The 26714-nt window shown below is 44.3% G+C and overlaps 1 protein-coding gene across 6 annotated transcripts in view; it reads left to right on the top strand.

The window, feature by feature from the left end:
* Positions 1-26714, top strand: part of AUTS2 (activator of transcription and developmental regulator AUTS2) — a 790836-nt gene that overhangs the window by 243785 nt on the left and 520337 nt on the right. Inside the window, exon 1 of one of the 6 annotated variants that reach the window (XM_056353155.1) lies at positions 14184-14693. The exons of the other annotated variants lie outside the window; for them this stretch is intronic. Within the exon in view, the coding sequence (XP_056209130.1) occupies positions 14646-14693 (48 nt within the window). The 5' untranslated portion in view covers positions 14184-14645. Of the gene's footprint in view, positions 1-14183; positions 14694-26714 lie in introns of those variants that run through there. 6 annotated transcript variants of the gene reach the window in all.

The following is a 26714-nucleotide window of genomic DNA, read 5'->3' on the forward strand; positions in this document are numbered from 1 at the left end:
ACTGTTGAATGCTGCTTTCATTAGCAGCAGCTTATGCGGGGATGTTACCCCATCCCTTTGGGTCATCTCTCCCATGTGCTTTGCAACAGTGTTGAAACCAATGAATAAAAACATTCAGGGGGGAAAACAAGAATCATTTGTAAGGAGTTATTAGCCTGCCTGCTTTTCAAGGCTGGGTGGCTGAAGAAGACTCTAATGTCAGTAGTGATGTCGAAACACATCAGTCCTTTTTCTGAAGTCCTTTTTTCTAGATCTAAATGTGTTTTGTTATGGATACAGAATAGACAGCAGAGCTTGCCGCTGCATTGACTGTCCTGGGTGGGAGCTAGGGACTACTAAGAGTTTTGTTTGTTTTGTTTTTTTTTTTTAATATCCATCAGAAGATAGTGCACAAGAATAAAACCTACAGCTGAAGGTTGGTATTTGCTTTGCTACAATAAAGAGGTGGTTTAATTTCTTGGCATGGAGTTTGTGAGGGTGTGGAGGAATACAGTCTGAAGGACTGCAGCTTTGGAGGCTTCTACACTTGCAGCTCAACAGATATCTTAGAAGTTGTAATTATTGTAGGGTCTAGCTTATCCAAAAAAACATGATTATGATATCCTTCAAAGCCATTCATAAATCAAGTTTGATGTTGAATTTCAGCAATGGGGAGAATGTAGGAAATTTGGAAATCCTGGGGATCAGTAGCAAATCCAGCAGTTGGCTTACTGAGGATGGGGAAAAGCATGTTTCTATTTCTTACATTCACTGAGAGATACCCAAGCCCTAGCACTGAGCATTTTGGGGTCATGCCCTCAGTGGTGGTGGAGCAGTTTGCTTAGGACCTTATTATTTGTGTACGGTACAGTGTGGAGGAGGTCACATGAAGCAGGGTGCTCTCTGGGAGACCAGAACCAGGGGAGAGGATGCTGCCTGTCCTCTGCTGCTGCAAGGATGTGTTGGCAGGGGGCGATGGCCTGTGTGTCACAGACCCAGGTAAATTAATTTTTCTCTGCAGGGGCTTGCAAACCAGTTTTTCTAAGAAATGTGGCCTAGATATCCCCCTAGGAGTGATCTCAGTCTTCTCTGTCGATGGTGTTTAAATTTCAATGAATAGTTAAACATGAACTGGAGCATGGGGGTAGGTGTGGGGTCTGCCCGGCCATGGCACAGCGGGTTGTGCAGCAGCAGGGGGGAGAAGTCCTGCCTGCAGCCCTTCTTACCATGGAGTCGGATATTGGGATCAATAGAAAATTGCTTGAACCTACAAACACTGGGTCGTCCTCAGCATAACTCAGACTTCTAATACAGAGCTCAATTGCACAGCAACAGCTGCCAGGGACAAAATGCTCTAACCCTCTGCGGGGTGCTGCGGGCATCCCTGGCTGCCAGCTGTGTGTGCAGCCGTGTCCCTGTGGGGCCCCACACCACCGGTGGCATCTGGAGGGGGACCCGTGGGGTGAAATGGGGCCTTGTGAGCTACAGCTGGGAGCCAGAACAGCATTTCAGAGCGGTGCGGGGGGGCAGGCAGCGGCTTGCTGACCACAGTCCAAACAGCTGAGTTTGCACCGGGCTGTACTTACCCTCTTGAATCGGCAGCAAATGGCACAAAGTCCCTTTTGACCTGTGCCAGTGATGTTTGGCATTGGCTTTCTCAAATGTGTGTCTCTGGAGTCATCGTTTAATTCTCTTTCTGTTCTACAACAGGGACCTCCTGGCAGTTTGCTGTTGGGCTGTGCCCTGTACCTCAGCAGCGTATTCTGCATTGGCATAGAGACAGATCCTAATCTATTGATTCATATATTATTCAGTTTCCTCAGGTTCAGGATTAGCCAGGTTATGCAAAAAAAAAAAAATTTTTTTTCTTCCCCACTGATTCATTTGCGTATTAACTTTTTTGTGCATTACCGGTTTGGTTCTGGTGAACTTCATCCTGTTGCTAGGAGGGATAAGCCATGAGACACTGAAGAATTATTCAAAATGCCTGCAGACGCAGGAAGTTAATACTGCTCTGGTTTGTATTTGGACAGCTGTCACGTAATTTAAAAAGACTAGGCACTCTGGAAACTCTAGAAGCTTTTCCTTCAAGAAAACTCAGGGTGAGTTTTTTTTAAGATATATTTTAAAGCCTGAATGGTACCTCTGGTTTCAAATGGCAAAATCCTTCATCACAATGTGGAGCTCCTGTGGGACTTGTCCCTGGAAGGGTGCTTTTAGCAGATCTTCCCCTGGAATAGAAATCCATTGGAGAAACTGCATTATCTTACAAATAAGTGGGAATAGGAGTAATTGAGTCAGTGTGGTGAGGAAATGGGTTTCCTTTCCAGGCAAACTGGGACTTTATCTAGAAGCTTTCTTCTGTCTTCTTCAATTAATATGAAGAGACTTCACTGCTTATAAGCATTGATTGCTTTTGGTGCACAGCAAATTTTGCCTTTAAAGGGATTCTTTTAGTCAGCTGTCACCTAATTCCTTTATATCATGTTTATGTAAGAAGGATGTGCTATTTTTAGAAACTTAATGTAGATATCGGTATGCTGGGATAAGAGATTGTACTTGAAGAGAAGGATACAGCAGCAAATTTACTTCACAGCATAAATGGGGTGTTTGCGTATGATGTGTCCTGAGAATACCATGAGCAAAAGCACTACCCTTGGCAGGGCAGAGGATTTGTCCACCCAGTGCCTCTCTGCCCCTCCAGCCCCTTTAAACATATGTTTTTGCAAATACACAGCTGTTGGCATCACACAGAAATTGCAAAAATTACAGGAGTCCCTCTGTTTTTGGGGGGTCTGGGCGCTTTTTTTTCATTTTTCTTTTTTTTTTTTTTTAATAAAAATAATGAAATCCTAACAATTTTTGGTTCTTTTTGTTCATGGGTTTTGAACTTTAACTATGCTTTCAAACTGTTTTTTAAACTTCTCTGCTGGGAGAGCTGAAACATGCTTTCCGTTGTTGAAGTGAGAACAAGCGTTCTTGTATGCTTGCTGACTCTAGGAGTCCTTGAAGAAAAACACTAAATATTTTCAGGAATTACCATCTTGGGAACAGTCTGCTTATATAGTGTTCATGCGTGAGCTACTTACTGTAGAGATACAGCACTTTATTGTCCATGCATGTGCTGCAGTATACCATCTTAGATGTGTCATCTTCCTCATTTGGTAGTATATCTCTAAACCATATTATTATAGAGAAGGCAGTATAGGACATCACAGGTAGTATGTACATAATGTGTCTGGTCTGTGAACAAGTATCTTCCAAATGCACTTGCACGTGTGTGTTTGTAAGAACAAAGAGGCTCAGAAAATGTGTTTCATGATTTGGTATATCCCATTCTTTCCCTCCTCCCTCCCCTGCAGTTGTATAAGTACTTTTGATGGCAGCTGCTGGATTAGACCCAGAAGCTTAAAAGATTAAAGAAACCACTAAGAGCAGCTAGGAGGAAGTGAAGGATCCGTTTGTCTGAAGGTTTGTGTTTTCATACTGGTGGTTGAGAAGAAAATTGCAAACAGGCTATGCCCTGCAGCAGAGGACTCGCAGCCATCTGGGCGTTGCAGAGGTAGGGCGCCCAGTCCAGCCACGCTCGCCGGGACCTGCGGGTGCAGGAGCAAAAGCTCAGCCTGTGCCTTGGGACTCACCACATCACGTCCAGGATGCTGCGGGGTGACAGTGTTGGTCCCCATGCCCTTCTCTGCTCGCTGCCGTAGCACACAAGCTCATTTAGTGCTCTGCAGTGTAGATGTGGAAAGCCTTGGCTCTCCGTAGGTTCTTACGGAGCGAGATAAAACTCTGAAATTGAAACACAGTGAGTGGCTCAGTGAGCCACAGATTTTGCATTTTCACCCTGAAGTAAACTGTGCTGCCTGCTGCTGCTTACACTGTCTGTTAAGCTCTAAGTTCTAAGGAACATTATTTTTAATGAATGTGTTTCATGGCCAGCTGGTTCCAGTCAATGGCAGGTAGAGCTGAGCAGGACACAGCACTTTTCCCTGAAGTCTGATTCTTTGCTCTTATTTCCCTTTTTCCCCCACCCACCCTCCTTAGCCCCAAACCTAAGAGCAGCTGTTTCAAGGAGTGATTTATTTATTATTTTTTTCAAACATGGTCTTTTGCTGTGTAAAACATCTGCTGCTTTCTGGCTGATCCCTAAACGTTACTGATGGTGTGTATAATCAAACCGGGGGCCTTGAAGAACGTGAGCCAGTCTTGTTTTTTGTCATTCTAAACAAGCAGGTCTGTGCTGAAAAAAGTATCTGGTGTGGATGCAAAACAAGACCCCGGACACCCAAACTACGTTGCTAGGGTAGAAAGAGTGCCTCTGAGCACGTTAGGATTATTAACATTAATCTAATCTTTCCGTTTGTCAAACAGATTTTTGAGTACATGGAGACAGCTTACCCAGTTCTTAAGACAGTGCTCCCAGATCAGCTTGTAGTTTGTTCTGTAATACTATGTGGATTTGCTGGGATTTTCAAGTAAATACATTATGTATATGGCTTACAGATTGCTTAGGCTGTCTGCATCAATAATTAAAATGAGGGAGGGGACTATTCTGCAGAGTTTCCCTTTCTTTTCTTCATCCTTTTTACATGCCTATTTTTATCTTCCTTCTCTTAGGATCAGGAAGATAAATCTGTAGCAAGGGGGAGAGTGTGTCAGATACAGAGCCGAGTGTTTTTCCAGCAGAGATGGGAGCTTGTGGCACATCACTGCAGTGCCAGCTCTCAGCATCAGCCTGACCTTTGCCATTCTCTTTGCAAACACTTTGATTCAGACTTGTCAAGAGCTGCCAACCCGTTCTCTTCGCTGGTAAAACAAGCACACCTTTTCTGCTGAGACAGGACAAAAAGTAGTGCTTTTGAGTCTGGTGGCAAACGTAATGCTGTGCTGTTTAGTTGCCTGAAGTAGAGGGAACAGGTTTGGTTTGATTTGACGTTGCTGTGGTGAGCGTAACATTGCCTAGGTTGGATGGGGCAAGCTCTTGGGCTTTGTTGTTGTGGGTTCTTTAATGGTACTTTGTTAGATCAAGAGCTTTGATACAAGTTAATTCTTAAATTTCAAGTATATCACAAGAATAACTAATTTCTGTTTTATATCTCCATCCGCACCTGTCTTGGAAAGGTAAATGGTGTAATGGAGGTGACATTTCAAAATACACGCTGCCACTGGGATGCAGGCAGACTCTTTTAGTGCAATTTTCTGATGTTTTTAGTGTCCTGGCTGTTGTTGAATTGAAGTGGGAAGTTACACCCAGTTCATGATAAGACTGTCTCTTTTCTGTCTTGGAAATCTCTGCGCATCCAGTCGCTAGCATCTCTACCTTGAAGTTCAACATGATAGCCAGCCCTTGCTGGACATGACACAACGTGTCGTAGTCACAGGCAGCTTCTGTGGTGAGTACGACATACAGCAGGGCTGTACAGAGCCCAAGACTGAATGCTGTGCATTCAAGTGCCTTAAGCTGGGAGCGTGGCAGTCCGATCACTGGCATCGCTGCCTAAGAACTAGCAGAGTTACTTGCCTGTGTTTACTTCCCAGCTTGGTTTAAACTTTACAGCACGTCCAAAGAAACAGAGAAACTGCCAAGGAGGTGCTGATGTGATGAAATGGCTGGATGTCCTTGCTCAGCTTGGCCCATGTACACATCAGGCCGGGCTTTGGGCTGAGCTGCTTTCCCAGCCCGTGTGTGCAGTGCACTGTACGGTGCTCGCTGTTTGCCCTGTGTTGGGACTGCTGAGCCGTTCAATGTGGACGTTTCCATACCGTAGCTGGGAGCGTGAGCATGTGAGCAGCTTCAAATGCACACACAGTGTGCTGATACAGGTAATAAAGGCAAGTTCCAATTTTGTCACTAGAGATAAAAAAATCACACCGTATGCTGGGCTTAATGTAAAGGCGATTTGTTATTGTATACACCGATACCTGGTACCTGCCATATGTTGGGAACCTGTGTGGAAGGTGTTACAGAGGTAGGTAGAGCAAACTAAAACTTGTCCAACGTTGTTATTTTTTTTCCACATCTGGCTGAATAACAAGGATGCAGCATGTTCAGTGTCAACCCTGTGTAATCCTCGACCGCTTTTTGAGGTGGCTCGTTAGGATGGTTTCTTGGCTGGAAACTTTGGAGTTGGCCTGAGATCACCAAGTCATGAGGTGAAAGAGCCATTAAATAATAACAGCTCTTATCTCGTTCCTGGCCTGGACCACACTCTGCACAGTAGCCTGGAGAGGAGCTTCTGGCACACGGCGTGGCCGGCTGCAGTCAGTGTGGTGCACGGTGCGTAATCTCAGGTACTGTTGTGCTACACTGTCTGTACCACTCTATTTCCAGTTTCAGTTTACTTGTTTTAAGGCTCTTTATTATGTACTCTGCCTGGGAAAGTTTAGTTGTGATTGTGAAATTGCCTGTGGAGATGTGACGCCATCAACAGCTTCATTTGTCTGTGTTCCAGGCTATAGGAGCCAAGTACCCGTGTTGGCATTGCTCTGGCTGCGTGGCAAAGGGGCAGTTTTGTGCATTCCTGATGTGTGATGACAGCAGCTCTGTGGAAATCCCCAGTGGTCTAAGAAAAGTTTAAGCCTCGATTAACTTCTCCAAATATAACTGAGCTTACGGCAGACACTAAAAGCAAGCCAGTAACCGGTATACACTAACGAAAGTGCTTATTTGCAAAAATTTTACAGTCTGAGTATAAGAAACGCCATGAGTTCTGGTACTACAGCTCCTCAGTGCACAAAGCTGAAAATTTGAGAAGGTCTTAGGCAGGCATTCATAAGCATTGAGAAAGCACGATGCCTTATTTGCTACTTTAAACTCACTAAGATCCAGGGTAATTTTAGTAACAGTACAGTTACTCTGGTTAGAGTAAGTGCTGTGTTGCTCTCAGTGTTCAGTGCCTAGCATTGTGCAGTCCTGCTCACGGAAGAAAAACTCCAGGTGCTGATATAATACAGATGTTAATGAGAATTTACAGGACTTGGACTGAGCCTGGAATTTAGCTGAAGGGACTGAAACGGAGCATTAATCAAATGCCACAATTACTGAGCTGCACTTTCTGCATTAAAATGATGTGGGAGATGCATTACACCCCTAACATCTCAGTATAAAGTAAGCCCTGCTGTGAGACCGTGGTAACAGTAGTCCTTAGACTTTACCTTTGGCTGTCTGCGTCAGGGAAAGGGTTATGCAGATGCAAGTCTGCTCTCAGGAAGAGGATTTAGGGAAAGAAAAAAGAGGAGAGGGGGAAAAGCTGGCTCTTCTTAATAAACTAGTGTAATTACAGGTCTGTTTAAGTGGAGGCATATGATACGTATGTTTGTGACAATTTTCCAGAGGGATGGTTCGGCTAGTGCTGAATAACCAGGCTCATTTTCCCATAATGCAAATGTTATTCACAAACTATTACCATAATTGATGCACCGAGCCACTGTAGAGTAAATAATGTGTTGTGTGTGGGAAGCAAACTAGAAGTCAATGAATATTAAATAACACAATCTCATTTTTAAAGGGAAACTTCAGAAGAATTAGAATTACTTTAAAAATCAAATGGCAACGCAAGTTCGAATTGACTGGTGGTTTTTTTGTTATGTATACGTGCACATGCATAAACACGCGCGCGCTTGTGGGCTGTGGTCTCCAGTCTGGGTCCGTTGGGGCGTTTTTTTTCTGCTTGGTGAGTACAAAGCATCCTGCTCAGAGCAGCGTGGTGTATGGGGACCTTCGGGTAGCACCCAGTGTCCTGGGAGCTGCCCAGAAAAGTGGGTTAGGAACACCCTAGACCTCCTGGCGGTCAGAGAACTCAGGACCTTTCAGGGTGTTTTCTGTTGGGGGAAGGGGAGCTGGGACTGGTAACCCCACGTTTGGGGAGGTCTTGGCTCTGCCTTCCTGTGCTGCGGTACTCGTTCTATGTGACACACGGAGAATTTTGCATCATGCAAAACCCACGGGAGGGATGGCGTTAGGTTTGAGGTGGTTCTGCTCGCGATGCCAGTGTGGGTGAGCTGCCTGGGGGCTGCTGCGGCTGAGCTCCCTGACCCGCCAGTGTGCGGTGTTGCTGGCCACGGCCACACGGACCTCACGGCTAAGGGGGGACGGGGCTTTGCAGTTACTCCTTCCTTAGTCCTTGATCGCTGTCCCTGTACATAGCCTTGTGCCTGGCTAAGTGTTAAGTAGGTTACAGCACTTACTGCTGAGGTGTGAATTACCCCGTACCATCGCTGAATGCAGGAGCTGTTGGCGCTGCAGGCTTATCTATGCTGGTATGGATTTTTAGAGTAAAGCGTTTTTCTGCGCAGGACTTGATTTAACTGTGGGCATTAATACCCTGCCATTTAAACCCTTTTTATGTTCAAAGGGAACTTGTGTTAGTGCTTAAATGCATATGTGTACGTCGCACATAAAGGTTGTATTTTTTTCAGGCACTGCTTTACTTTTTTTTCCCTGTGGTTATATTGCTCCCTCATTCCTCTTCCATGTATAATTGAGGGAGATATATACAGACAGGTCTATAATGTATTGCAAAGGTGTATTCCACTAGGATGAAGTGATGGAGTGTCACAGAAATCACTGCTTTCTGCATTTGAGAATTGTGTCATTTCAAAGACTTTTGAGTACTGGTGCGTTCTCAGAAGCGAACTTTTCTCCAGGTAATAAAACCCTTGCCAACTACTGCTGTAGCTTTAGAAACTGGAAAGCCAGGGAACAAAACGGAGAAGCATTGTGTTAGGATTACAAAAGCATCATTTGATCTTTTAATATCATAAGCCATTTTGTCCAGATGGCAATTATTGTTTGGTTTTGGTGGTTGTTTTTTTTTTTTTTTTTTAATTACAGATTATAGCACTGCACCTTCTTTCTCACATTTTAAAAAGACATTTTAAGCAACCTTTGCCCCCCTTTGCTTGGCACAGTTACATATATATCATATAACGTCAGTAGCTTTCCTTATTGTAACCTGATATAACTCAAAGTGGCAGAAGTAACATATTGTGAGCCATCGTGCGCCTAGCTCTCGTGCGCCAGGCTTATGGGCTGTCCTTCTTCTGTCTCAGTCTGTCTCTTGCAGATTGTAAACTACTAGCAAATGTCTGTTTCTTGTCCTCTGTGGACTGTATTGAGGTGTCTTTGAATCTTTCAGGCTTCTGCGGTTGTGCCTCCTGGCCATAATTTCACCTAGAAAGCTGAGCGCATGCCCAAGCTGGGCTATCACTCACTGTAACTCGTCACAAATCGGCACTTGGCTGGGGGAGATACAGTTCCTCAAACTGCTTTTCTCAGGTTAATCTGTGCTCTTTTCTCTTTGAATCAGGTAGCCTGACTTCTTAGGTTTTATCCTGGTCCCAGGGAAAAACAGGTCCCTCGGGTCTTACAGCAGACAGCAGAAACGCTACTTGCATCTCTCAGTCGTTGCAAAAAAACCTGTCCATGAAGCACAGCTCTGCCTGCAGGGCCATCGGGCTGGCATTGGTCTCCTGGACCACTTTGTCCTACATCTTGTGTGCCTGAAATGTGCCGGTCCTGGGAACTCGGATACAGCAGACAGTGGATCCAGCTCATTCTTGCCTGCTCTAAGTGGATATTAATGCATAAGAGCTCTCGGATAGTGGCAGCCCACATTGGGTTCAAACCAGTGACCTAGAGAGTTTCTTTTTAAAATGTGCACAGAAGTACGAATTGACAGCAGCATGTTTATGATGAGATTTTTCGGCAGCACTCAAGATGAAAGAGCAGATGGTGTTGATGGGAGAGCAGGGTTATGAGGTACAAGATGGGATTGTTATCATGTTAATAACAAGACAGCAAATCCCACAGTGCTTTCTATTAGCCTGAAAGATGATAGTTCCCTGTTGGGCTTCATGTGAATCAGAAATGTCCAGTAACGGGGGCCTCACGAGGCTGCGGATGTCTTGCTAGCTCATCGTGTTGGTTCTGACGTAGCCATTGATTTCTTTGGGTTTGGTCATTCTGACCCTTTTCCTCACTGCCCGTGCCCTGGGAAGCCTTCTAGGGGGTAAAGGAGTTTGAAGACAGAGCTGGTGTAATTCTGGGTTACTTCTAAAACAGAAACGCTCCTACAGAATATGGGCACTTTGAAGTGAGTCTGGTATTTGCTGCTTTAAAGCTTGGGAAGTGCCGGGTATGTTGGAAGGCAGGCAGATGGAGCTTCAGCACTTGCACTTCATTTAAACTAATCCATATTACTCTGCAGTTCTCTGAACTTGGGGGAAAAAACTTTCTCTTTTAGTCGGCTTGCAGATCCCACAGGCTTTGCTCTCGGCTTCAGATAATCTTCCAAGGATCACTGCTTTGGCTGGTATATTAGGAGCCGTTCTTAACTGTGAAACACATTTCAAAATCCGTTTTATTTATACTTATTCCAAATCGCTTATTTTTGCCACAGGCTAATTATAAAAATTGCTGTAAATATTTTCTGGAGATGGGACCTTCCTATTTATCTAAACTGGGTGCTTGTTGTTTATGTCCTATTTTCTTGAACATCCCCACATTTCACTCTGCTGGTTGGGAAGTGTGAAAGCTATTATGGTAATAGGGAGTGAGATGATTTTCTGCTCTCATAGTGCCAAGGAGATAGGAACGGATGTAATTCATCTTGCATGTAGTCCCTGCTGCAAATACATCATCTTGCTTTAGCCTCCCTGCACACATAGATATACATGCGGAGGTTCGTTTCGCTTGGCATAAGCGTCAGTGCTCTTCAGCTTACTCCAGAATCGGCGTCGCTTGCCTCCACCGTGAGCCCTTGCAAGTGGGTTCTTTGGGGCGTTTAGGCTGTGCCACGGATAAGGTGAAATAGTTCCCTGTGCGCTCCTTCCCTCCCTCCCACGTAGCACCAAGAAAATGTTAGTCGGACTTGACAACAAACCTGGAGTCAAAAAGACAAGGAGGAGGGATACTCTGCTTTTAGGTGACTTAAAAAACAAATCGGTGCTACTTGCTGTTTAGTTGGCTTGCATTAGTGTATGATTAGCTTTGTCACGGGGCGTAATTGAAATGAACGTGGATCGATACCTAAATATACATTAGGGTGTATCAAAAGGCTGAGAACAAATGGTCTGTTAAAAGGGTGGTTTTTTCAGTTCCTTTGTACACTGTCTCACATTTGAAACGGTATGTTAGAGTATGACAAAACCTGCTGAATAAATCAAGAGATGGTTGTTCTGGGAGAATGGCAAATATTCTATCAAAACACGGTACCCTTTGTGTGGGTGTATAAAATCAAGTCTGGATTTTGGCTGTACAGACTTAGAATCTGTATAGTACATTATTTCATGTTATTGATGGGTATTTGGAAGAGAAAGTGTGGGGTAACAGAGTTCTGGAGGTTGGTGCTGCAGCACGTTTTGGGATTAATTCCTGTCCGAGGTATTGTTTGCCTGGCAGTGTGTCCATAACAAGTGAGAATGAATTGGCAAACAGGAGTGAAGCTGTGGTGTGATGCACCATATAGACAATAACTCTATAAAATAAGGGACTCATGTTTCAGACAAAGCACTGGCACTGTCGATTACGAAGTAAATGGTGTATTTTGCTCAACTGCAAAGGTGAATGCAGTGTTGAAAACTTAAGTTGTTGTGTACTTCATGTACATGTGCAAACCTAAACAGCTATTGGTATTATAAGAAGTAACTGGGTTCTGCTGGTGCTGGTTAGGGTCTGTTTGTGGATGCTAATGTTGGGGAGCTCAACAGTGAGCGGTTGGCTCTTCCCTGCCTGGCTGGGGGGTGTAATGGCTGGAAATTCTGCATCTCCATTCCCTGCGCTGCACTTGTCCTTTGATTACAGAAGGACAGCTCTCGAGGGATGTCATTGTGCATTTTCCTGAGATAAAATAATAGCTCTGTGTTTTGTGACCCTGGAACTTTAGGTCCTGCCAGATGCTAATGAACCAGTGGAAAACATCCAGGGCCTGGTAATTGCTTTGAGCCACAGCTGTTTGTGCTTGGTACGCAGTGTCAGAGCTTGCTTCTTCAGTGGCTGCGCCCTGTGATATTGCCCCAAGGTCCCCTTGGGGACTCCTGGGTCAATGCAGTGAGCAAACTTCCTATAATTGGGTACAAGAGAGCGTGGTGTCCGTGTGGTTCACATTTGATGTCTGCAGTAAATCCTGGGCAGTGCTGGCAGGCAATGTGTCCTGCTGCAGGGACTGGAGTACCAGCAGAGCCCTTGGCAGAGCGGCAGCTAGGAAGGAAGCGAGGCTTTTGCACTGACCTATCTCATTCAAGTGTACAGCTGCATCTGTCCTATTTAGGCATTTGCTACTTCAAAACCCAGCTTTTTAGACGCAGGAAATAGAAGGTGCTAATAAAAATCAGGGGTTTAATTTTCTTTGGATGTGTGTTCCCTGTGGGAGACCTTCTCATTTACTGTTGTCTTAGCAAGACACAATTTTTGATGTTTCCACAGACCTGAAAAAGGCCGGGGCATTTTACCACCTTTTTTACATAGGTTAGTTCACCCACAGAAACACAGAATTGAAGGGAGAGTGGGATTACTTCTCTGTGGCATCAGTGGAAAGTCATTTCTGACAGCTAGGGCTGTGGATGACAGTGGTTGAACGGCTCAGCGGGTGGCATGGAGGGGGTTAGAAGGGCCTTGGTGGCCTTGGCAGAGCATGGACAGGCAGGGGCTGAACTGCAGAGTGGTGCTGAGCAACCTCCTCTGGTGCTGCAGCATGGTATGGACTAGGGCAGAGCCACATGGGAGGGTTAGAGACTCACAGTCAATTAAATGGGGGGACTGTTATCGGTCGGTATTGGCATTTAGATCCTTTGTATGAGTCTTAGTTTATGAAAAATTCCAAAAAACTCTGTTGGCAAGTGAACAGGTAGCCAGGCTCTGCAAGGTACAGCCTTCATGTGATGCACTGACACCACTATCAGTACTGACAGTACCTCTCAGGTGAGTAATCCTGACAAACTAGGTTTCAGGGTCTGTCTCACCCAGTATCTGTCTCTGTGTGTAGATAGAGTAGGAGGTGGTAAGTCAGTGGTACATGTATTTATTCCATCTCACTCTGCCTATGAAAAAGGTACCTGGACCTAGAAAAGGTACAGAGAGTGATGAAAAGGATCTGCAGAGACACGCACCGCTTCCTTATGAGGAGAAATATAATAGACTGGGAGCTTCTAGTCCCCAAAAGGTGTGATACATGAGGGAGGCAAGAAAAATCTGTAAAATCGTAACTGATAATAAGCAAGATGATAAGCAAATTATTCTCTTTTTTTGCAGGATAAGATACTGTGAGGCTCCACTTAGATTACCAGAAAGCTGTTTAAAAACAACAAAATGAGGCGACTTTCTCCTTCTGCGTGTAGTGAAATTCTGAACCTCATTCAGTGTCTCTTGGAAACATAAAGGTTCAACTACCTACCTGACAAATTCAGATCCGTATCTGTTATCAGATGTGTTATGCACATCTTTGGTCTTGAGATTTCTTGCATTGTTTCCTTGTGCATCTCAAAGTGTTTGGGTGTAGGATGCTGGGCCAGATCGCTCTGCTCCAGTACAGCACTTTCTGCATCCAGCGGAAATACAGTAGGTTGATTATACTCATCCTGTGGTTTGCAACTTGATACTCACTGCTCTGTGGCGTGCTTGGAGCTGGGAGATTTGCAGCGAGCTGCAACCAACTCAATGTGTCTCATTACACCAGAGACAGGGAACTGGGCAGTGTTTCTGAACAGACAGAGGAACAAATAATCCGATAGGTGTCTTCCATGGATTTTTTTAATGCGTTAGTTTCATATTGATAGTGGTGGGTATTTTGTTGTGGGTTTTTTTCCCCTTGGTTTTTTTTTTTTTTTAAAGGGTCTTCACAGATACTATAAAACATCAGCCTGACAGTATCAGAGCTTGACAAGTGGGTATGTGGAGGGGAGGGCTGAGAAAGGGAGGGAGCAGGAAAGAGCCTGACTCCTGATTACTTGCTCTGGTTACATGGTAGCGTTACTGAAGCTGCAGAACTGAAAGGAGATATTTGCGTTATGCTTAAGAGGCTTTATTGTTTCTAAACTATATATAGTTCTGTAATCTTTCTTTAGATGGGGGAGGGCAATGTGGGACAGCCTCCAAAGCATCGCCACCCTGCTTGGTGGGAGAGTGAGGGGTTAACGCGGTGGTGTAGGGTTCTCTGAATGGGGAAGTTCATTGTCAGAATAATGTTTAGCCAGGTGTTAATCTGTGTCTGGAGGGAAGTGCTGGAATTCATTATTCATCCCACTGGGGGAGGTCATGGTCCTGGGAGGCTGCCAGCACTGGAGCCAGCCTCCTGGCTTTACTGACATGTGCCATTTGTGATGAATGCAGCTGAAGTCCATTTGAGGAATTCTCTTGTCAGGCAGCCAAGCTGACAGCGAAACGCGGAGCTAAGGCATTCTGCGAGCTCTGTTGCAGCAAGCGAGATCGCACTCAGCATTGGGAGGGCAGGAGGGGACAAACTGGAACTGCGGAAGGAAAGCATAATTTTTTTCTTTCTGTCATTTTTTTTATTGTTTGCTTCTGCCACCCTTTGCTTCCCCTAAATACCGTGCTCCCCCTGGAAAACTGCTGGCTCTGAAGGAAAGAGTGCCTGGACGCTGCTTTTCATCAGCAGGATAGGCTTGGGTTGCTTTTTTGTTTTTTAACGAGGGCAGGGGGTGAGACAATGATCAAGTCGAGTTGGTTCTACGTCAAGTTCAAGTATGCGGAGAAGGTAAGTCCTTACATTTTCTCCTGCAGCCTTGCTCAAGGGATCGCTGCGTGGTTGCCTGCAGCCCCCTGCTCTTGACAGGCGCTCCGGCCACCAGCAGGGCAAATGCCGCTGGGAAGTTTCGCTGGTGAGTTTGTTTTCCTGTGGCTTGATAGATAACGCTGTACCGAAGGCTGGTGCAGCGCTGGGTATGGGCTTGAAATGTGACAGCTGCCACTTCAGCATGGTGCACATGGAAGGGAAGAGAAGAGCTGAGATCTGATTCCTGTGGTGGTGTGTCAGTGACAAAAAAAAAAAAACCAACACCCCAAAACAACAACAGTGATAGAGATGTATTTGTTTTTCTCCTGTGGAGCTTGAAAGGAAGGAATGTTTCTTGTTCTGTAGTTAAGAGAGATGACCTGCTTCTGCAGGGAAGTCAGTTCTTTTCTTCTCCTTTAGTAACAAAGTATTTAATTGTCCTTAATTATTACTAGAAGAAAGAAGTTCTATTGATCAAAAAGTAGTGAAATGTATTCTGAGGCTGTTTGCTGGGGGGTGTACTGTGGCACTTTCTGCATTTTGTGTTGCCCAGAACACAGTGCTTTTTGTTGGCTTCTCCTTTTACACTCAGCTGCCACTTTATCTTGCCTGTCCCTTGGTACTCAGATGCCTGGGGGAGACAGAGGGACAGAGATGGGGAGAGGATGGACCAAGATTTCAGTGGGGACCTGCTTGCCAGTGATGCATTTTCACTGAATATCTCCCCGGAGGGTTTCATGCCCCAGGTTAAAGACTGAGTTTGTTGCCCATAACACTGAGACCCTGTCAGAGTATTTGGATGTAGCTTTGCTGTTTTCTTTAATCCAGGAAAATAAGGAAAAGAGCCGGACAACTTTTTTGGGGAAAATACTAGGATACCTCACTATCTGTGAGTATAACGTAAACTAAATAACTATCACCTAAACATCCCTGAGCAGCTAACTACTTGCTATTCTTAAAACAGGGGGAAAACACATGCGTGTACTATTAGCTTGAAATTTTCTATTCTGGCAAATAGTGAGACATTGATTTATTTCTTGTCTTTGTGCCTTAAGTTATGCTGCACACAGTGAAAGCATATATATTTCATTTAACAAGATTTTCCTATCATTTATCCCAGGCTGCAAATAGCATATTTAACAAAGTCACAGATTTAACTATTCAGTTTTCATTTGTTTTGGGCAGTCTTACAGAGGCAATTTGACTGCAAAATCCATTTTATTAGGCAGTTATATTTTATCTCCTTGATGTTTCTCTGCAATAATTCTATGTTCTTTAAAGTCATATCAGACCTATAAACATCTATATCAAAACAAATAGACTTGCATATTTAGCATTAGAAACTGTTCCTGGAAATAAAAGTCTAATGAAATCAGTAGTTATTTGCCAGTGAGTGAGGCTGGCTATTTAAAATACCAGGGGACTTCCTCCCCCCCCCCCCCCCCCCCCCCCCGCCCCATTTATATTTTGTGATTAAATGTCTTGTTTTTTTATTTTTTTTCCTGAGACCTCTTGCAGTTCAACCAGAAAGCCCTGGAGTCCCTGCACAAAGCAGATAATGTTCCTACTTTTCTGTCACCGGGTGATTCTCCGTGTGTTACATAACCTGTCATACCAGTTTTGTCAGAGACAGATATTTTTGAGATGTACAACCTGGGAAATTTGAACGTGGATGAAATCCAGGAAACCCATTTAATCTGTATTCTTCTTAAAGTTACTGGTGCCTTACAAGATTTTCTCCTGATGCACCAGGGAAGTTGCCAAGGTTCATCTGTTGGGCGGGAAAAAAACCCAAATCCATAATGCCCCCGGCCACGAAAACAAAAACTGAAGTGTATGCCTGGTGTTTTATTGAATTTTAGGTGTGATAAGAGAGGGCTAGTCCTTTCCATGAAGATGGGGTTTCCCTAGTGAAAGGCACTCCAGAGATTTTGGCCTTGGCTATGCCGTAGGGATGTATCCCCTTGCTAAACACAGGATGCTGTGTCAGTGATCTCACTGCAGTTGGTGCTTATTCTGCATTAGGTTCAGGACTTGTCTGTGTGTAAAAGTTGTGCTAGTGTGACTTAGGTGTTAATTGACACGGGATTTATTAAACTGGTGCAGTTCTCTGGACACTGTGGGTACACGCTCCATGGAACAAGTGCTTCTGTGTTAGTATAACCACACTGGTTTAAAAAATCAGGTCAAATTCTTTTGCGACTCTTCCATGTTGTCAAGGTTTTAAGAAATTGGGTTTATATTAGCTAAGCTGAAGTACCTTTGAAATTCTCAAATGAGTTTCTTACAGCAGTTTGTTAAATGGATTTAAAGTCTCACTTGGAGAGCAGTTTCTCATTTTCACTTGACATACGTGTGGGCTGCTGCAGGAATGAGTGTTCCCACTCCCAGCTACACGTTGTCAGTGGTAGTGCCTGTGCAGCCACGCGGTGACATGTGTCCGGGAGCTGATCCAACTGGAACTGAATGGGGTTTATTCCTTTTTTTGGGCTGGCTTCATTTTCAGGCAGATCAGTGTGTGTCCCAGTTCACCCCCAGTGTGCAGCTGTAAAAAATGTGCCTGAAAATACCTGGTTGAGGTTGAGTGGAAAGGACAGCGGTGTCTCTTCTGGCAGCAGCCTGTGAAAACTAAATTAATTTAAGTTTACTCTCCTCATTTGGAAGTGTTATATAATCTCAGTTTAAGGGAGGTCATTTTAGGTTGGGAGAAGGTTGGGTCTCTGCCCTCATGTCAGTGCAATATCTTGGTTAAATCAGAACTAGAACTGCTTTTCCTGTGTGTGCCACAATACTGACATTGCACCGCTCCTTCTTAATTCTCTTGTAAAGAAGTTCATTGACATTTTTATTAGCTGGCTGGCTTCGCTGAAGCTGACATCCTTGCCTCTGGCCATCACAAATACTTTTTTCTTCCTTTTGATTTGCTTTGGAGAATGTTGATGTCTGAAGACCTCTCTGTGATAAAGCATACATATTTATATAAGTGTCACAGGTAACTCTGCAGGCAGCTTATATATTGTAAAATATTCCTTCACATATAGATTGTCAGCCTGTTTTATTCTCTTGGCATCACTGCGCTTTACTGCTATAAACTGTTCTGTTGATTGTGTTTGCACGTCGCTCATCCCATCTGGTTTATCTGCAGCCTCTGCAGAGAGACCTGAACCAAGGTTTGGTGATGTAACTTGCCTGAGCTTCAAGGAGATTCAACCCTCACAGGTCTTCTAGAAGCTTCAGACTCCTCGCATCCTCCTTGAAATCTCTTAGCCAGTCAACACGTGTCATCTGCCTGCTTGTGCAGTGGCTGGTAGGAGAGAAAATCAGTAGCCATGCATCTGTGGCTGCAACGGAAAGCCTGAGAAACACTCTTAAACTGTCTTTGGATGTTCACCTTTTATCCCAAAGATGTGTTGGAACTGGAAATGAGATGAATGTTGGATAAGCTGAATGTACTTGGGTATGTTAGTTTGCTCAAGTAATCCAAACAGGTTTTCTATGTCGTGTTAGACAAGCACTGTAAAACCATTTCACAAGAGCGTATTTTTAATTCTGATTAAAGTAATGCGATAATAAAACTAACTAAAGGGGAAATCCACGCAAATTCATCTTGAGTCTATTATGAAGTTAATTGCAAACATTCTATTACATAAACTTCAAGGGATCCTACTGGAAAAAAACCACAAAGTTTTTACGTTTACCCTTTTAAAAATTTAATATAAGGTCATTTGGGTGCAAGCCATTTTTACATAATGCCCATATTCAGTCTGAGTGCATTTACACTGTAATTAAAATTCAACAGCTTCATGTGAATAATAGTGCTGACACTAGGAAATCAGTTTGATCTGAGACGGGGGAAAAAATAAAGGCAAGCTCTTGGAAATCTATGAAATTCTAGAAAGTGTGGGAGCTGTGTGGAGAGAGGCGGTGTGAGTGGGCTGTCTGGCTTCACGCATTGCCGCTTGTATCTGAGGGAACTTATGGATGAAGTTAGAGGACTTGAGAGGTTTTGCTTTGTCCTTGAAAAGCCCTGTCCCTTGTTTGAGGTTCATTGATAGATATTGCTGAAGTGAAACTTAATTTTCCTGTTCCCAGCAGTGCCCAAGGGAGATAAGTGCTGTATTCCTAGCTGGAAAATTAGATTAAGACACCCAGTACCGCGGTACAGGGTACATGCATTTCTTCCTCTCTTGTAAGACTCCCACTACTCTGAAAGGCAGTTTACAGTTTTGACAGCTAAAATAAAAAGCCTTAAGGACAAGCAACCACTCTGAATGTTTGAAGGGCTTCATTTCCCGCAGAAAGATTTCAATTACAGTCATTTTCCTTGAGTAAGTACAAAGAGGTAAATGGAACCCCTGTTTCAAATGTTAAACTCGCAGACTACGTTATTACCAGTTGTACTTTGAAAGTAAAGGATAAAACCGGTCTAAAGCAAAGCCCTGATTTCGAAATACTTTTTAGGAGTATGATGAGGTCTGCACCTGGTAATTCAGCCGCTTGGTGTTGAGCAGCACGTAGCCCATCAAATGTGACTTTCGTTAGATGTGTTGCTCTTCCAGGGGGGGCGAGGCAGGAAGCATCTTTCTCGACAAGTGCCGAGAGTTGCATCTTGAAAGGGCTGCTCTGCAGCTGGAGATTCACGTCTTGGCTGTATTTTTAGAGAATTTAAAGTTTTTTCTTTCTTCTCTGACTTGTCTTGTGTTTTATAACAGTAATTTGGCAGAATTCGGTTATTCATCTTCTGTGTGGCAGAACCCCTCCTCCCTCCCACTCCCCACAAAGGTTTTTCATTTCAGGACCATTTCCTCTCCGTGCTGGAGTAGGGAACACGTTTTCAGGAATCCGTGATTTTTTAGACCAGATATGGAAATGTGCACGGTGTTTGCATAACACAGGTGCTCAAAAGAGCCAGATCGCCAAGGTGATAAATCAGTCCGGTGACCTCAGCTCACTGAAGCATTCATTTTCCTGGAATGATGAACTCTTCCAGAAAGCTGAACCCATGGCTTGATTGAGTCGAGGATAACGGCTTCAGTCAGTGACTTTTTGGGTCAGACCTGCACCCAGAGGCATTGGAGGAAGGGCAGAGAGTTAACCTGGCAGTTCCTAGAGTAACTCCCTGTTCCAGGGAGGCTGGTCCTCTCAGCACTTAAGCCACCCTTGCTAGTGCCTGGGAGATGGGAACCCACCTGTTTTTTTTCCAGAAGTGTTTGCTGGTGGCAATTGTACTAATTTATTTTTGCTACTGCTATTCCTCTTTGCTTTCTAGATGGATTTCTGCAGGTGTGAAATGAAGATGTTACTCCTTAAATTGATGGAGATGATCAGCAAAGGGTTGTGTCTTCCCAAATTACTTGGCATGGACACCTGGTTCAGTATTTTTATCACTTTTAGCTGCTGAAATTTTTCCTTTCCTTCTTATGAATATTAAAAGTTTGCATTTTTTAACATTGTGTTGCAACTGTGACTTCCAGCATTTTAGGGAAATGTGTGAGATTTGTCATTCTATATACTTGTGTACAGATATTTGGCCCACTCAACAAACTCAGGAAAACAGATGTAGGAATTTTCTTTACTTGTAAATATGGGTTACTAAAAATGTGCCCTTGTGCTTCAGGAGCCTGTGCTCACTTGGACCCAGCTGCTCACCCCTGCCTGGTTTTGCTGGGTGACCCCATGGTTGCCATTACAGCTCTGTTACAGAGAATTGCCTTGCTTCGTATTTTGGCTTTGCGTTATTGCATTATAATTTTATCTGGCATCTCTGTGAACACGAAGTCAAAGGACAGGAGGTGTTTGCTGGTGGTGGGTGCAGCCCGTGCCGCTGCTGTGCCTTGCTTGAGGCTGGCAAGCGGGTCTGAGCAACATTTCTCCCTTATTTTCGTGGCCCCGAAGGCTGGGTTTGGCTGGCGTGGCAGTGGTCACTGTAGGCTCGTGTCTCCATGGCCTTGTGTGCCCAATGAAAAGTAAGCAGGGCTGAAACCCTGAGGAAGAACCACCATTGCTGTGCCAGCCCCAGAGGGGTGGGAGGTTGGCTCCTCACAGCAGCGCCCTTGAGCTCCACGAGCCACACGTGCTCGTGTCCGAAACTGCCCCTTGGTTTTCCTCCGCTCCTGGGGCTGCAGAATTGAGTGAAGTTCAGCCACACCTCGTGCGAGGAATAACCTCCTGCAACATGAGCGATGTGCAGGTCCCTGCTCTGCTCTGGCTCCCTCTCTTTATTTTTGTGCCACGTTGTTTAATTAAAAGTGGCGGTTGGGCCATGGGACTGGCAAACAGGTGCAGGCTGCAAGCTGCTTGATCTCTGTGTGTGTGGTATCTCCACCTGGTCCTTATGCCCATAAAGTTAGCTCAGATTTCTAAGCATTTGGAGGAGGATGCTGAAGATTGTTGGGCTAAGTAACATTAACTTAGTTTGATTTAAACAGATCTTTCTCCGATACCGACAATTCTTGGTAGCTGGACCAGTTTTTGGGAGAGCTGTGGTGTAGGTTTAGATAAGGGCGTTTTAAGTAAGATGTTAAAGCTTCCTGATTTCTTTAAGTTCTGCAAATTGAACGTTTGCCGTTTGTTTTTTGCTTCAAGTAGTTTTCACTAACCTGTAGACTTTGACGTGAAGAGTCAGAAGGGTCTATAGGTTTGTTTGGCTTTGCTGGGAATATGGTAGAGATTTAAAGGACTTTTCTTCCGTGCATCTGGGGCAGTTGTTGCATCCTGCATATTGGGACAACTCGAGAGCTGCTCCTGCCTGTGGGAGTCGCAGCCGCCAGCATGGCCAAGGCATTAGGAAGTCCAAGCACCACCCGTTTTCCTCTGGACATTTCTCACAAAGGGGATCACTGGAGTAGAACTGTTCAAGCCTCTCAGTATCACTTTAGGGTCCTCCCGCCTCTAAGTGGGAATGAGGGTGGGTTTTTTCCAGCTGGAGCCAGCTTTTGGACAGCTTTATCTTTAATACGGTTTGGGATCTAGAGCTTAAACTTTTCCATCTTTAGTCCTGTTCTTTTGCATGTGTTTGTGAGCCTAAGAATTGCATACTAATGGGAATAGTCAGTGGCAGCCAAAATAGCAAGAAAAAAAAGCCCTGTTACATTCGTGTGATGTAAATTTTTAATCAAATGTATTTTCTTCTGTTTAGCAACTTTTACAGTCCACTGCACAAAACATACAACCAAGAAACTTTGCACAATGAATTGCATGTAATAGGCTAGCAATGCATCCATTACCCTTTTTTAGTTAATGCATTTAAATCCATCTTTGTGTGCATGGCAGTGTAGCCTTCAAAAGGTAATTAGAATTTGCACAGTCTTGCTTTCATTGTTCCTTAGGTTTTCTTCAGATTACAATGCTTTGGAGAGCTTCATTAGAAGTAGCTTCTTTTGCAACAAGAAAGAAATACAGTTTTAAATACATTAGGAAATGCAATTTAAAATACGTTAGAAAGCTGGAAACGCATCGGTATTTCTAAAATGGTTGCACAGTGATCGGTATTGGTGAGCACTGTTCTTAAGCTCAGCTGAACTGAAGAGTTGGTAGATGATAGACGAGGTTGTAATAGCAGTAATAATTACATTAAATAACACTTTGCAATCCAAATAATTGGAGGTGAGTTTTGCAGCAGTAACGTGGACCGTGGATGCAGCAGGATCCTTTTGATGGGTGACCAGACTCAGCAGTGTCATCACTGCTTGTGTGTCTTCTACAGGAGGACTCTTGCCTGGGTCCCCATTTGAAACCAAGGCGCTGCCCTTGCCCGTGTGTCCCCGCTGGCCAGCCATCTCCGGGAAGTCAGGGACAACATGTGTTTTCTCTTTCCAAGCTAGAGGCCAAGTTTGCCTGTAGATATCGAGCGACAGACTTGGCGACGCTGCCAGTCCAAAAGCCACGATGTTGGTGACCCTACCAGTCTTTTGCCTGAGTTTCAGCATCCCTGTGTATTTCTGCTTCCCAAGCTCCCTCCGTTACAAGGCTCCTGCTCCCATTTTGCACGTGCCCACGCACCACTGGGCTGGACCTTGCTGACCTCCGCGCAGTGATGCAGTGAAACTGCTGGTAATCGTAGCGACACCCTCAGTGTTGAAGACATCTGAAAAAGTGATGGTCTTCACGGGTTTGGGGGGCTTTGGCCAAACAGGGTGTGCTTTCACTGCTGTGCCGAGAGCTGGTTCATCCTTTGGGTTGGAGCAGTGTGGGCAGGAGCTCTTTGGGTCTTGCTAATTTGCTGTGCCTGGGGAGGTCCACCCTGCGGTACCTCAGTGCCACTGGAGGACAGAAGATGTTCACCAGCTGCCTTCTCTTGGGCAATGAGCCATGGTAAGACCTGCTGCTGCCTGGGAAGGGCTGCTCTGGGGCTGGCAAAGGAGGAGACTCAAGCGTGGCTGGGCACACATAAATGCAGAGGAATTCTTTTGAGCGGCTGTTTCAGGACACAGCTTTTGACTTGTAAGCCTGTGGTATGTGTAATGCTGTAACCGGTAACATGTAGGTACTTGATAGATTAATATTCAGGACACAGTAGATGAGAGAGGCTGGTTGAGGGGAAGTCACACACAATCTGTTCATCAGGAATTATTTTCTGTTTTGAAGCTAGATTCACCAGTTCTCTAGATGGGAAGAAAAAAAAGTCTATGGGCTTGCTCTGATTTTTAAAGTTTTTATTTTTTTTTTCCCTGGACTTGCCTGAGGGCTAGTTCTGCTCTTTAATTATTTAGGAACTGGGTTTTGTTTACAGTTTGTAATAAAACTGATAAAAGATTAACAAGGTACTTGTGAATCATTTTAAGCAAATTAAAGCTTTGAAAGACTTACAACTGCAAATATTTGAAAATTGTAAAGCAGAAGAATAGGAACAGACCAGATCAGATAATCAAGTTATTGGATTTGTTGGGAGAAAAAATAATCTTGTTTGCAATCAGATGTGAGAGCAGCATTGTCTGCTTCATCAAATATTTATGTGTGCTTTTAGCAAATTTGAAGGTACTGGTTGTATGAAACTGTGCTGGGTATGTTAAAATAATATTTTATTACAGTGTGGGGTAGCTGCACAAGTAAAGCATGGGCTGGAGGAGGGATTCAGACTGGAAATACATGTGTCTTGGGTTCACAGTAGTGACAAGCCTGTGCCAAAGAATGTATAGCCTGCTGCTTTTAAGGACTGCGCTGTCTCTCCCCTGGAACAATCCTAATGCCCTACATGAAATGATGGACTGTGAGCTGTTTTCCATGCAAGAGTAAAATTGGGGAGGTTCTAACTCCATTTCTATGCAAGAACAATATCTTGGGGTTATAACGGGTACTTCCATCAAAACATCAGCGCGGTTTCACCGTCAATGTGAAACCATTTAACTAACTAACATGTTAAGAAATATACTAAGAATGGAACAGGGAACATTGCTATGATGCAATAGAAATCCCTGATGCTGTGGCCACATTGTACAGCTCTCGTCCTCCCCTCTCCAAAGTCTTGTAGATGCTGGGGATGCTCAGAGGAGAGCTGCAGGGCTGTACAGAGGTGTTGGACTGCCTCTGTGTGAGGAGGAGCTAAAGGAACTAGAACCCTTTGGCTGGGTAGATAGCTGAAGGAGATGTGGCAGAGGTCTGTGAAATCAAGTGGGACACGGGGAGGATGGTGATCGTTCATTACCTTCCGACACAAGAACTTGGGAGGTCGAGGGAAGGTTGGTAAGAGCCAGGTCGAAGGAGATCAAAGTAGGTGGTTCTTTGTGAAGATGTTGACTAGTGCAGCTGGTTGTGAAAGGGAGTTGTGAATGCAAAAAAGTTTGTATCACTTCTGAGAGTGGACAAATTAATGGAAACCAACTGATTGCCACTGAGCAGGCAGAAACCACATCAGGAGCTCAGTGAGCTGGAAGTGACTGGAGGTGGAAGCAAGGGGGAAAGATGTATGTGTATTAATAGAGAGACACAGGAGTATTATATATAACTTAGCCTATTTTTGTTCTCTTCCTTTGGACATCCATTTATGGCCACCGTTGGAAAGAGGATGCTGCATGAGCTGAGCCTTTGATCTGGCCCAAGGCAGCCGTTCTCTGTGCTGATGATGCTGGGCAGCTAATTCGGAAACATCTTGTCTTATACGATGACTGTTACATAAAACTGGCGTGCTTCGACACCCACCAAGCTGAGCAGCTGTGGATTTGACTCTGGATCTTACCTTAAAACAAAGGCATATCGTGTAGTGATTACAGCTTAGTATTAATAGCTGGAATCCTGATTTTCTGCTGAAAGTGCTCTGGGACTGGGAGGAAGAATCTCCTTTCTTCTCTTCTACGTGCTTCATTTTCTCTGCCCATAAAATGGTTGTAAATGCACACATTATTGGGATTATTATCTATGCCATGTTTATGGGAGAATTACAATGCATTTCTTGGACAAGATACTTGACGTTTTTCTGTTGGGCAAGATACTACACCAAGAGAGGGCAAACAGCATTTTAGTTGCAGTGTTCCCAGAAAAGTTTCAAGATGGGTGAATTATTGCATTGCAGAGCTCTTTAGCACCCCGGTATAAAAATCAGTACAAACCTTTAATCCTAAATAATGTTTACAATTGGGTGAGGTGACAAGAAACTTCTGGGGCAGATGAGGAGAGTTTGAGTCTAATTAAATGGAGTAATTTTATTCCTTTGGGAAAGAGCTGTGAAAGCTAACACAGTAACACAGCAGGCTCAAAGGTCCATGTAGATCTTAATCTGCTTAAAAGATGGGGTAGAATTTCACTGACTGTATCATAAGCTCGAGTTCAGTAACCAAATAGTTCCTTTCTTGAGCATCCAAATATAAACTGTGAAAGAAGACAGAGGAGTTTAAAGGAGATGAATTAAGATCTGCCTGTGTGCAAATGCTACCTATGACTCAGTGATGATGATAGGAATATTGCAAACGCTCTGTAGCTGGTCTTTTTTCCCCACCCTTTTCAGCTGGCATCACTGCATGACTTTGATGGCAGCTCAAACATACCTTGTGAAAGTCACGCTTCAAGGCAAATATCTGATCTGTAGGTCTCAGCAATGTTTTAAAATGTCTCCTTTTGCTTTCCCCTGTAGCTGATTTTTCCATTTTTGCTATGCTCTTTTGCAAATGAATTATGACCGGCTTGAGCTGGCACACGCGGGTAGGGTCGGCCTCCGTGTTGGAAGAGGGCAGCGTGGGGAGCCGGGGAGGTGAACGCTTTACTCCGTAGCTTTATTCATGCAGTATTTGTAGCTTCCAGTGTTCTATGTGATACAGATGTTAGAGATGAGTAGATAGTGTTTCTTTTCCCTTGTTTAGAGTTTTGTAATTTTTCAGTGTCGCGATCAGTCCTTGTCCAGCCTTCTTGAAACTTCGCTTCTGTTTGGTGTATTCTCTCTGATTGTCAATGATCTCCTTTAAGAACCTAGGATCCATTCCATCTGGTCCCAGGAACTTGGCAGCTTGCATGGCGAGCAATAGCTGATTTTTTTTTCTGTGAGTGCTAGTACAGAGAAGTCAATTCATGGCTAAAAAGATTAAAATCCCTAAATCAGAAAAGCTGGAAAAATATAACAATTGCAGCTCTGCCAAGGAAGTGCTTCTTGTTGGATTAAAAAATCTTATGACAAGTTGAAAGAGAGAGATTTGGAAGTGTAATTCCATTCTGTTGTCAATCCAGAAGAGTTAAAGCTGAAACTGTGCGAGAATACATTAACAGCACTGCCTGGACAGAGAAAATCAGCTGCCTCGCAGAGACAGTTTTGTGCTGGTTTCCATTCCGCCTCAAGTTGTTATGACCTGGTTTGGCTTTCCTAACTCTAATGTCACTGAGGTCCATCATCTACTGTGTTCAGAGGAGGTCTCTGCTTCCGTGCCCATGGGTGCCCCTTCTAAAACAAACTGTGTTCTGCAGCAGTAAGGAGATGGGGAGTGGGATGCTGACATGGAAGGGGGTCAACTAGCAAGCCTGGAGAGAGGCAGCCATATGGTGCGTTGGAGGTGTTGGGTATGCCTCCCACGGAGGGAGCAT

The sequence above is a fragment of the Falco biarmicus genome, chromosome 1, assembly GCF_023638135.1.
Source record: "Falco biarmicus isolate bFalBia1 chromosome 1, bFalBia1.pri, whole genome shotgun sequence".
NCBI lineage: Eukaryota > Metazoa > Chordata > Aves > Falconiformes > Falconidae > Falco > Falco biarmicus.